Source organism: Prosopis cineraria, unplaced genomic scaffold, assembly GCF_029017545.1.
Source record: "Prosopis cineraria cultivar Desert tree isolate PC_DT_omini unplaced genomic scaffold, ASM2901754v1 PC13, whole genome shotgun sequence".
NCBI lineage: Eukaryota > Viridiplantae > Streptophyta > Magnoliopsida > Fabales > Fabaceae > Prosopis > Prosopis cineraria.
This window is the reverse complement of record NW_026555344.1, coordinates 8793015-8805999: the sequence shown is the minus strand read 5'-3', so window position 1 is coordinate 8805999 and position 12985 is coordinate 8793015. Positions and strand designations below refer to the sequence as shown.

General features: G+C 39.1%; 1 protein-coding gene across 1 annotated transcript; it reads left to right on the top strand.

The window, feature by feature from the left end:
- Positions 1 to 348: 348 nt before the first annotated feature.
- On the top strand, positions 349 to 12861 carry LOC129290922 (pre-mRNA-processing-splicing factor 8A-like). Its single transcript, XM_054927988.1, is given in 27 exon segments — positions 349 to 802; positions 1561 to 1684; positions 1796 to 1888; positions 1968 to 2358; positions 2685 to 3168; positions 3290 to 4080; positions 4193 to 4278; positions 4558 to 4740; positions 4916 to 5201; positions 5204 to 5229; positions 5354 to 5658; positions 5735 to 6189; positions 6283 to 6409; positions 6851 to 7092; positions 7176 to 7299; positions 7402 to 7591; positions 7728 to 7835; positions 8021 to 8274; positions 8646 to 9262; positions 9337 to 9443; positions 9653 to 9907; positions 9993 to 10466; positions 11095 to 11256; positions 11358 to 11555; positions 11638 to 11916; positions 12115 to 12357; positions 12496 to 12861. Coding segments are annotated over 27 exon segments (7068 nt in total). The 5' UTR covers positions 349 to 533; the 3' UTR covers positions 12691 to 12861.
- The last annotated feature ends 124 nt before the right edge of the window (positions 12862 to 12985 follow it).

Sequence of the window (12985 nt, the reverse complement as noted above, 5' to 3'; positions counted from 1 at the left end):
TTAATTTTTAATTTTTAATTTTTATATATATATATTAATACTGATATATTGATATTTTGGTGGACGTACTGACACCTATTAATCAAATCTTCTAATAATTCAATTAAATTGAATTGAATTTTTTTTTGCTAAATAATTGAATTGAAATTAAAAATATAAACTGGCATGAGTTCTTCTGGACCGGACATCAGTTTGAAAAAGATGAACAGAGCATTTCGGGCCGCCAATTGTTTATGGACCAACCCAATCTTTAAGTCGGCCTCAGAAAGTCGGCACGTGCTACCGCCACTACCACCACTCATCGGCCATCGATCTTCAAAGGCTCTTCGATCCACTGTCGAGTAACTCATTTGGCTCTCTTCTCACCGAGGGGGAAGTTTATGTCTTAAACCCTAGAACTAGAAGCTCCAAGAGGAGCCCTCAGAGGCTCTTTGTTTGATCCACCAAAGGAGCTGTGGAAGTATAAGCAATCTTTGTCCAGCGATTTCTCCACCTTTAGTCTATCCGAGTTGATAGTTTTGCAAGCTTTCAAGATGTGGAACAACGGTCAGATTGCACCACCAGGAACTACTGGCTCTTCCATTCCACCGCCTCCTGCAGCCCAACCGTCGTACACGGTGCTGCCTCCTCCCCCGCCTCCAGTCCCGGCTGAGACCGAGGCTGATGCTGAGGCGAGGCTCGAGGAGAAAGCCAGAAAATGGCAGCAACTGAATTCGAAGCGGTACAGTGATAAGAGAAAATTTGGGTTTGTTGAGACGCAGAAGGAGGATATGCCTCCGGAACATGTTAGGAAAATTATCAGGCAAGTGTTTCTGTACTATTTTATTCGGCGTCGTAAATAAGGTTTCTTACTGATTATGGTATCGCGGGACCTCTGTCTTCAGAATTCAAATTTTTAGTTACTACTATGTCTCTCCACGTTTGGTCAATTGTTTCTGTTCTGGGCTTTCTGCGCTAAGAGCCTTGGCAAATGATACAACCCGCGAGTGTTGTCTTCCTTCCTTTTCTCTTAGTAATTTTATTTGAAAATTGTTCGCAAGTTACAGTGGCGGTGCCGCTGTAGGATTTCTTTGAAATTCGTTTCGCTGCTACAAGTCATGGGTTAGGATCATGGCTTTAACGTTGTGGCGAAGAAAGCAGTTAGATACCAAACTTTCTAGGATGCTAAGCAGCCGGTTTGTCATTATGTGCGGATTATTATTTGTATTAATGAGTCATGTGAGGAAGAAACAGCACCATGCAGCTCCTGCCCTGAAAAGGAATTTTCTTCTTTTTTCTTGAACATGAATATAGATTTCTCGTAATAGAGTAGAAAGTTGTATGCAGAATCAACCGACTCTATTGATCTGCTCACGAGTCGGTTGATTCTGCAGAAGGACATTTATAGCAGTAAATAAGAAATATCATAATTCTTGCTTTTGAGTCTATTGATGTTTTTGGTCTATTCAGCTTAGCCTTCCTGTTGTCGCAATACAAAATAAAATATCTATAATATCGATGGTGCTATCATTGTTGTCTCTTGATCCACTTTGTAATTTCCTTTCCCTTTCTTTATTATAGGGATCATGGGGATATGTCCTCAAAAAAATACCGTCATGACAAACGTGTATATCTTGGAGCACTGAAATTTATTCCACATGCAGTTTACAAGCTCCTGGAGAATATGCCCATGCCATGGGAGCAGGTATTTACCATTTCTCATTTGTCCGTGATAGTCTTCTTTCACACTTATTTGCGTGTCTTTCTTTGGAGACCCATTACTAATACCAGCTCTGTATTGTGTTTTATTAATTAGGTCCGAGATGTGAAGGTCTTGTACCATATATCTGGGGCAATTACTTTTGTTAATGAAATACCATGGGTTGTCGAACCAATATATCTGGCACAAGTATGTTGTTTTCCCTCACTTATTACGTTTCCTTGCATTTTGTTCTCCTGCATAATTCCGACGGTTAAATGTTTTACAGTGGGGTACTATGTGGATCATGATGAGAAGGGAGAAGAGGGATCGACGCCATTTCAAGAGGATGCGGTTTCCCCCATTTGATGATGAGGAGCCTCCTTTAGATTATGCTGATAATTTGTTAGATGTTGATCCTCTGGAGCCGATTCAGCTGGAATTGGATGAAGAGGAAGATTCTGCTGTATATACTTGGTTTTATGACCATAAACCTCTTGTGAAAACAAAGCTCATAAATGGCCCTAGCTACCGGAAATGGCATCTTTCCCTTCCAATAATGGCAACTCTGCATCGGCTTGCAGGACAGCTTTTGTCTGATCTAATTGACCGGAATTATTTCTATTTGTTTGACATGGAGTCATTCTTTACAGCAAAGGCATTGAACATGTGCATACCTGGTATGTGGTTTTTATTGTTATATACAGTTAGAAATGTCAATAATTCTGTTAAAATTTGATTATTTTGATATTGATGTGGATAATTTTTTTTTTATCTGATTACCAAGGTTAAGAACTCAACAAACTTATAAGTTAGTAATTTGAAAGCTAGGAAGCTATGCACATTCTAATGAATTTTGTATTACAGAAAAGCTGTCTTTGTTTATAAAAGAAATCTATCTTGGTTCTCTATAATGCAAAAAAATTAAGAGAGGCAAAGCATATCTGTTTTTTGTATAAGGTCAAAGTCAGGCGTCAAGATTTTTTTTTTTGGGTATATCCTGCAGGTGGTCCTAAGTTTGAGCCCCTTTACCGTGACATGGAGAAAGGAGATGAGGATTGGAATGAGTTTAATGACATCAATAAACTCATTATAAGGTCACCTCTAAGGACAGAGTACAGAATTGCATTTCCTCATCTCTATAACAACAGGCCTCGCAAAGTGAAGCTTTGTATTTACCACACTCCAATGGTCATGTATATAAAAACTGAAGATCCTGATCTACCGGCATTTTATTATGATCCATTGATACACCCAATAACTAGTGCCAACAAGGAGCGCCGTGAGAAGAGAACTCATGAGGAGGAGGATGAGGAGTGGGAATTGCCAGAAGGTGTGGAACCTTTGCTTAAAGATACACAGCTTTACACAGATACCACGGCAGCTGGTATCTCCCTACTATTTGCTCCTCGTCCTTTTAACATGAGATCTGGTCGTGCACGACGTGCAGAAGATATTCCCCTTGTGTCAGAATGGTATAAGGAGCATTGGTAAGTGGTGACCTCCCTTCCTTAAATGCTTCATGACTAGTCTCATTTTGGCTCAAGCATATCTACCTCATACTTTTACCCTAATATGAAAATTAACCTTTTTTCTTTATGTTTTCAACAGTCCTCCTTCATATCCAGTTAAAGTTCGAGTTAGTTATCAAAAGTTGCTGAAATGCTTTGTGTTGAATGAGCTGCATCATAGACCTCCTAAGGCTCAGAAAAAGAAGCACCTATTTAGATCTCTTCAAGCAACCAAGTTTTTCCAAACCACTGAACTTGATTGGGTTGAAGCAGGTCTTCAAGTTTGCAGGCAGGGTTATAATATGTTGAATCTCTTGATACACAGAAAAAATTTGAATTATCTTCACCTTGATTACAATTTCAATCTGAAGCCCGTCAAAACCCTTACTACAAAAGAAAGGAAAAAATCACGATTTGGTAATGCTTTTCATCTTTGCCGTGAAATCCTCCGGTTGACTAAGCTTGTAGTGGATGCCAATGTCCAGTTCCGTCTGGGTAATGTGGATGCATTCCAACTGGCTGATGGTTTGCAATATACTTTTTCTCATGTTGGTCAGTTGACTGGTATGTATCGGTACAAGTACAGGCTTATGCGGCAAATTAGAATGTGCAAAGACTTGAAGCACTTGATTTACTATCGGTTTAACACTGGACCTGTTGGGAAAGGTCCTGGCTGTGGATTTTGGGCACCAATGTGGAGAGTATGGTTGTTCTTTCTTCGTGGTATTGTTCCACTTCTTGAACGATGGTTAGGCAATTTACTTGCACGGCAGTTTGAGGGACGGCATTCGAAAGGTGTGGCAAAGACTGTTACTAAGCAGCGTGTTGAGAGCCATTTTGACTTGGAGCTTCGAGCAGCAGTTATGCATGATGTGCTTGATGCCATGCCTGGTATTTGTTTAGTACTGTTTTCTATTTTAGAATTTTGGATTTCCTTCCACTAAGTGGCTTTTGCAATTCAAGTTTTGCTAAGTAACAGTGCTTCTCCCTCTTTGAATGGCAGAGGGCATTAAGCAGAATAAGGCCAGGACTATATTGCAGCATCTGAGTGAGGCTTGGCGCTGCTGGAAAGCAAATATTCCTTGGAAGGTAAAGGACCACTTAATTTTTGTTTTTATGGCTAGCATGAATTTGTTAGTGAACGAGCAAAAGTAGAATTCTCATACTGGATATGGAGAAAACTGCTAAGAGATGAATAATGTAATTTCTTGGCATATGAATAGTAAGGCGCATGTACAATTGCCAATGAAAATTATTTTGCAATATTAATTATGGAAGATGTTTTGCTAGTGCTGCCAGAGAGAAGCTACTCCCCGCTCTTTATGTTCACAATTCCGTTGTTGATTTTCATACTCTGTTGTTATGTAGGTTCCTGGTTTGCCAGTTCCCATAGAAAACATGATCCTCCGTTATGTGAAGTCTAAAGCAGACTGGTGGACCAATGTTGCTCATTATAATCGTGAACGTATCAGAAGAGGGGCAACTGTTGATAAGACTGTGTGTCGTAAAAATCTTGGAAGATTGACACGACTATGGCTGAAGGCTGAGCAGGTGTGTTTAGCCTCCTTCACGAGTCATTAAAATGTATCATGGGTCTTTTTTATTATTCAAACTTGAATCTTAGTTGTTTAGAATATATATTTAATGGTCCGATGTTTTCCCTTGAAAGTTTAATTGCCATAGTACTATATTTTATTTATTCCTTGATCATTTATCTTTGTCACAGGAGCGGCAACACAATTATTTGAAAGATGGTCCATACGTCACTCCTGAAGAAGCTGTTGCTATCTACACAACCACAGTTCATTGGTTGGAATCAAGGAAGTTCTCCCCCATTCCGTTCCCTCCTTTGTCTTACAAGCATGATACCAAACTGCTAATTCTTGCTCTTGAGAGGTTGAAAGAATCCTACAGTGTTGCAGTGAGGTTGAATCAACTGCAGAGAGAAGAGTTGGGGCTGATTGAACAAGCTTATGACAATCCACATGAGGCCCTCTCAAGAATCAAGCGACATCTCTCACCCAACGTGCTTTCAAAGAAGTATGCTGATATTTAATTGCAAGTTTATTAGCTTAAGGATATGGATATCTAGCTCAAGTTTTTTTTTTTTTTATGCAAATCTAGCTCAATTCAAGTTAGTTATGATTTTTTTCTCCTTTGTCAGGTTGGGATAGAGTTTATGGATTTGTATAGCTACTTGATTCCGGTTTATGAGATAGAGCCTCTAGAGAAGATTACAGATGCTTATCTTGATCAGTATTTATGGTATGAAGGTGATAAGCGCCATCTCTTTCCTAACTGGATCAAGCCAGCAGATTCAGAGCCACCCCCACTTCTGGTTTATAAATGGTGTCAGGGTATAAACAATCTGCAAGGTATATGGGATACCAGTGAGGGCCAGTGTGTTGTGATGCTGCAGACTAAATTTGAGAAGTTCTTTGACAAAATTGATTTAACAATGCTCAACAGGTATGCATTCTGCAAATCACCTAAATGTAATCAGTAATCAGTGCTGTCCTTCTAAATTAACTTCCCTATGTTGCAGGCTTCTCCGTCTGGTTCTTGACCATAACATTGCTGATTATGTCACTGCAAAAAACAATGTTGTTTTATCATACAAAGATATGAGCCATACAAATTCATATGGTCTTATACGTGGTCTGCAGTTTGCATCTTTTGTTGTCCAATATTATGGACTTGTGCTAGATTTGTTACTTCTCGGACTTACTCGAGCCAGTGAAATTGCTGGCCCACCACAAATGCCTAATGAATTCATCACTTACTGGGACACGAAAGTTGAGACAAGGCATCCAATTAGGCTTTATTCTCGGTACATAGATCGGGTTCATATATTATTTCGCTTTACTCATGAGGAAGCCCGAGACCTCATACAGCGTTACCTCACTGAGCATCCTGATCCTAACAATGAGAATATGGTGGGCTACAACAATAAAAAGTGCTGGCCAAGAGATGCAAGAATGAGGCTCATGAAACATGATGGTGCTTATTTTTCCTTTCTATCTTGAGTGGGTTGTAATTTATGATAAAGCTTAGTTGTAATATGGATGGCTTTTTCTGTTGCGTCCTTTTCAGTCAATCTTGGGAGGAGTGTCTTCTGGGATATGAAGAATCGTCTTCCTCGAAGCATAACAACTTTAGAGTGGGAGAACAGCTTTGTTTCTGTTTACAGCAAAGATAATCCAAACTTGCTTTTCAGCATGTAAGTATTCAATGATTTTAAAATAACATTTTGTTTTTAACTTTTTGTTCTTCACTGAAGTGGTTGCCTTTGTCAAATTCTTCACACATTCCATTGCCAGTTATTGTAAGTTTTAAATTGGCTGTAGATGTCTAACCTGATGGAATAATGATTTAATATTTAGCTTTGCTCCTAAGTTTAAACAATAGAAAGAACATGTAGCTTCACTGGTTCTGAGCAATTTTGCTCAGTATCTAGCTTTCCCCTGATGGAAATATTGGACATCCCTGTTGTTGTCGGTTGTCACAGTTTTTACCTAATTGCCAATGATGACTGCATATTATTTTATGTAACTTTGTGTGAGAACTGGCTGTCCTCACATTTTTTCCCTTGTGCTGGCTCTTTTTATATGATGGATGAACCAAAAGAATCTCTTTGCTTACACCTCTTGATGACTTGTAGGTGTGGGTTTGAAGTTCGGATACTCCCAAAAATTCGAATGACTCAAGAAGCGTTCAGCAATACAAGAGATGGTGTTTGGAATTTACAAAATGAACAGACGAAAGAGAGGACAGCAGTTGCCTTTTTAAGAGTTGATGATGAACACATGAAAGTGTTTGAGAATCGTGTTAGGCAGATTCTCATGTCTTCCGGATCTACTACGTTTACAAAAATTGTCAATAAATGGAACACAGCTTTGATAGGTCAGTGGAGTTGAATTGTTTTTGTTACTCTAGGAGCTCTTTGTAGTTGTTGTCATCAGTTTGTTGACAGAAGCTCTCATCAGGTCTTATGACATACTTCCGGGAGGCAACTGTACACACTCAAGAGCTGTTAGATTTGCTTGTTAAATGTGAAAATAAGATTCAGACTCGTATTAAGATTGGATTGAACTCAAAGATGCCTAGCAGGTAAGTAATCAGATCCTATTATTCATAACTCTTGGTTTAAAGTCTATACTAATCTATTGTCTTCTTGTGTTAAATCTGTACTGATGTATTGCCTTATATCAGATTTCCTCCTGTCATTTTCTACACCCCAAAAGAAATCGGAGGACTTGGCATGTTGTCCATGGGTCACATTTTGATTCCACAAAGTGATCTCCGATACAGTCAGCAGACTGATGTTGGTGTGACACACTTCAGGAGTGGGATGAGTCATGAAGAGGACCAGTTGATTCCCAACCTTTATCGCTACATTCAGGTGAACTCCAAACACCAACCACCCCCACCCCAAAAAGAAAAAAAAAGCCACCAAAATAAATGTCACAATCTATCTACACCACCACCTGCATATATGTATTTTTAACACTATTTTTTGGATTGTTGACATTTGACAGCCTTGGGAGAGTGAATTCATTGACTCACAGCGTGTCTGGGCTGAATATGCATTAAAGAGGCAGGAGGCACAAGCACAAAATAGGCGTTTGACCCTTGAAGATCTGGAAGTGAGTTTTCTGATGATTTGTTACTAGATCTTGTGTGCTGTCGTTTTTGTATTTAAAAGTAGAGGCAATGATATGGGGGATGTCTTTTAATTTTTATCTGTTATGAAACTAATATGCTTCCTGTTTCTCTTGTATGGAATTTTATCTTGACTTTCGGACATGTATCTCCATTTTCTAATTGATAGGATTCATGGGATAGAGGTATACCGCGTATAAACACTTTATTCCAAAAGGATAGACACACCTTGGCTTATGATAAAGGATGGAGGGTGCGTACAGACTTCAAACAGTACCAGGTTCTGAAACAAAACCCTTTCTGGTGGACACACCAGAGGCATGATGGGAAGTTGTGGAACTTGAACAATTACCGTACTGATGTAATTCAAGCCCTTGGAGGTGTTGAAGGAATTCTTGAACATACTCTGTTCAAAGGAACATAGTAAGCATCTATTCCCTCATAGTCTATTGTTGCATTGAGGGGGAATTTCTAACTGCTTAACCACTTTATAAAGCAGATGATATTATTCTGAAGTTTGTCAGATAAAATTTCAAGTAATGTTATACCTGTTGGGAGTAGAAAACAAGTGTACAGTATTTAGCTCTTTCTATTGCCTGCATGTGATGTGACAAACAAACCATTGACTAGGCAAGAATTCTTACTGTCTAAAACTTCTGAACTTACAAATAAACAGGTTTTTCAAGGTATAGATAACTAATGCTCAAACAACCAAATTTAAAATACTAGTTATAAAATGTGATTAATGAATATAATAAAATTTTCGACTGATTCGCCACTTCTTTTCACTTCAGCTTTCCAACCTGGGAAGGTCTGTTTTGGGAAAAGGCATCAGGCTTTGAGGAATCTATGAAGTATAAGAAGTTAACAAATGCCCAGAGATCTGGTCTCAACCAGATACCTAATCGTAGGTTTACTCTTTGGTGGTCACCAACCATAAATCGAGCCAATGTTTATGTGGGGTTCCAAGTGCAGTTAGATCTGACTGGTATTTTCATGCATGGGAAGATACCTACTTTGAAGATATCTCTTATTCAGATATTCAGAGCCCATTTGTGGCAGAAGATCCATGAGAGTGTTGTCATGGATCTGTGTCAGGTTTTGGATCAGGAATTGGATGCTTTGGAGATTGAGACTGTCCAGAAGGAAACAATCCATCCGAGGAAAAGTTACAAAATGAACAGCTCTTGTGCAGACATTCTTCTGTTTGCTGCCCATCGATGGCCAATGTCAAAGCCTAGTCTGGTGGCTGAGTCTAAGGATGTTTTTGATCAGAAGGCAAGCAATAAGTACTGGATTGATGTACAGCTTAGATGGGGGGATTATGACTCTCATGATATTGAGCGTTACACACGGGCAAAATTTATGGATTATACAACGGATAATATGTCTATATATCCATCTCCTACAGGTATTTTTAATCTGTTCTACTTTATTTTCTTTATCATCAATTAGACTGTTAGCCTGATTGTTGCTTTCATGCAGGGGTGATGATTGGCATTGATTTGGCATATAACTTGCACTCCGCATTTGGCAACTGGTTCCCTGGTTCAAAGCCACTGCTTCAGCAGGCCATGAATAAAATCATGAAGGTAGCACAACCATGAAAAAAAAAAGAGGTCATTTTGGTGTACATCATTTTAGTTCTTCAATAAGTCCCTGCTAGGCTAGAACCTAAGATCCCTACCCAAATTTTTACCTGCCAGAGTCTACTGGATTGAACTTGGGTGGCCTTGTTTGTTTGAGTATGCTTTTTGATTGTGCAATCAATTATTTTACTGATTGTCTTGTGCATGTGCAGTCAAATCCTGCGTTGTATGTCTTGAGAGAGCGGATAAGGAAGGGGCTTCAGTTGTATTCTTCTGAGCCTACAGAACCATACTTGTCATCCCAAAACTATGGAGAGATATTCAGCAATCAGATTATATGGTTTGTTGATGACACTAATGTGTATCGTGTTACAATCCATAAGACCTTTGAAGGAAATCTCACAACAAAACCCATCAATGGTGCCATCTTCATTTTTAATCCAAGGACTGGCCAATTGTTTCTGAAGGTTTTTTCCTCGATCCTTTTCTTCCTAATAGGGTTTTTACAGCAATGATTGTCCAGATTGTGACATGTTTTATCCTTTAATGTAGGTTATCCATACAAGTGTCTGGGCTGGTCAGAAGCGTCTTGGTCAGCTGGCCAAGTGGAAAACAGCAGAAGAAGTTGCTGCTCTTGTACGTTCTTTGCCTGTTGAAGAACAGCCCAAGCAAATTATTGTCACTCGTAAAGGAATGTTGGATCCATTAGAGGTTCACCTTCTGGACTTCCCCAACATTGTTATTAAAGGAAGTGAGCTTCAGCTTCCATTCCAAGCATGCTTGAAGATTGAGAAATTTGGCGATCTTATTTTGAAGGCTACAGAACCTCAAATGGTTTTGTTCAACATTTATGATGACTGGTTGAAAAGTATTTCATCTTACACTGCATTCTCCAGGTTGATATTGATTCTCCGTGCCCTTCATGTAAATAATGAGAAGGCAAAGATGTTGCTAAAGCCTGACAAAACAATTGTCACTGAGCCACATCACATCTGGCCTTCTCTCAATGATGACCAGTGGATGAAGGTAATTTTGATTTTACAGTTTAAGCACTTTTTTCCCTGGGTTCCATTGTCAAGAAAATGCTCAGGAAATGGGAGGTTGTATATTTATGTTTTGAAAATAGTTGCTGGTTAGTTGACACTGAAGTTTAGTGAAGGGAAACATGACTGGAATTATTTTGGTTTTAGTGATTTCACGTGTACTAAGTTTCTCTATTTTAAAAGTTAGTTCTTTAATTATTCAAATATCTTATTTATGGCTCATTTAGTAGTCCTAGATCTCATCAGTCAGTTTTGAAGATTTATTATTGAGAAGTATTTTGCTTTAGTTATCTTCAGCTTCTCTCTTCTCCCTTAGATCTCTGTTTTTCTTTAATTTGCTCTCTTGAAAGCACTTAGCATTCCCCTCTACCCCCACCCCTTCCCCCTTGCCCTACACCTATTAGTAACCTAAGACTTTGGGCTGGGTATTTTAATAGCAAGCTCTTAAAGCATAAATTAATGGTCAAGATTAATGCAAAACCCGCTAATGGGAAAATCATCCAATTGAGGAAGTTATTTAATATATAAACTTTTCCTAGGTTAACATTGTATTTCATTCTGCAGCTCTGTTAGTTGTTAATGTAATCAAAACATATTAATTGCATTGACAGGTGGAGGTTGCATTAAGAGATCTCATACTCTCAGATTATGCCAAGAAGAACAATGTCAATACTTCTGCCTTGACTCAGTCTGAGATTCGTGACATCATACTTGGAGCTGAGATTACTCCACCTTCTCAACAGCGGCAACAGATAGCAGAGATTGAGAAACAGGTTTTGATTCTTTTCTGGGTTTCTTCCTAAATATCAAGTTTGAGAGAATTCCTCCGACCACAGGTCTTCTGTTATTTACTTGAGTTGAACTTTCTTTGCAGGCAAAAGAAGCCAGTCAACTGACAGCTGTAACAACAAGGACAACAAATGTTCATGGGGATGAGCTCATTGTCACCACCACTAGTCCCTATGAGCAGGCTGCATTTGGTTCAAAGACTGACTGGCGTGTCAGGGCAATTTCAGCAACAAATCTGTACCTTCGTGTTAATCATATTTATGTAAACTCAGAGGATATAAAGGTCAGATGTGTTCTCCTATCTCATTTCTGTCGATTGTATTATATAATTTGAGTCATCTGCTGACAGTCAAGTGGTTGTTCAGGAAACTGGTTACACCTACATTATGCCCAAGAACATTTTGAAAAAGTTTATCTGCATAGCTGATCTACGAACACAAATTGCTGGATACCTGTATGGTGTAAGTCCTCCAGACAACCCACAGGTTAAAGAAATCCGTTGCATTGTGATGCCACCACAATGGGGGACTCATCAGCAAGTCCACCTCCCATCAGCTCTTCCGGAGCATGATTTCTTGAATGATTTGGAGCCTTTGGGATGGATGCATACTCAACCAAATGAACTTCCACAGTTGTCTCCTCAGGTTCTTGCTCAACTCAGTTGCTATTAATTTTAAGTAGAAAACATTGCAAGGTTTCCTAGTCCACCCTGTATAATACCATAAAATGAGATATAGAACCCAGCAAACAAAAGTATGAAATCAAGAAATTTTTATAGTTGTAAAGAGTGTGCCATTGTCATGACGAGGTACATCGTCTCACCTGAGTAAGAAACATTGCAGGATCTCACTTCACATGCCAAGGTCTTAGAGAACAACAAGCAATGGGATGGCGAAAAGTGCATTATCTTGACTTGCAGTTTTACTCCAGGCTCTTGTTCATTAACTGCATACAAGCTCACTCCATCTGGTTATGAGTGGGGACGTGTCAATAAGGATACTGGAAGCAATCCTCATGGCTACCTTCCTACTCACTATGAGAAGGTTCAGATGCTGCTCAGTGATCGCTTCTATGGTTTCTACATGGTAAGTTTTTCAATCTTCTCAAAACCTTATAGTATGTTTGTCATTCTTTCATTGGGAAACCTTCCTCTCAAATAATAGGTTCCTTCTCTTTAATTTGGCAAGTACATGTCGTGATGGTTTTCTGGTTTAATTCCTTAGGTTCCTGATAATGGACCGTGGAATTACAACTTCATGGGGGTGAGACACGCATCTGGCATGAAGTATGGAGTGAAGTTGGGAACACCACGAGAGTATTACCATGAAGATCACAGACCAACTCATTTCTTAGAGTTCAGCAATATGGAGGAAGCGGAAACAATTGCCGAGGGAGATCGCGAGGATACATTTACTTGAACTTTTTTCTCTGTAATTTTGCCCTGTAATTGGCAGAAAATGTTGTAAGTTGTAACATCTGAATAGTTTTGCTTGTCACAACACTATTACGGCACTGTAAATATGTTCCAGAATTAGCAGTCAAGTTAAATTCCTATTGAGCCTTGTCTGCTTTTGCAGATGAGTTGTCAAGTTTTGGATTACGGTTTGCTAACTATGCTTGATGAATTAAGTTGATGGGTTCAGGAGCACTTGCTTCCATCCCAATTTATCTCTTGAAAAGTATACACTACGGAACGCTACTGGCACATTTTTC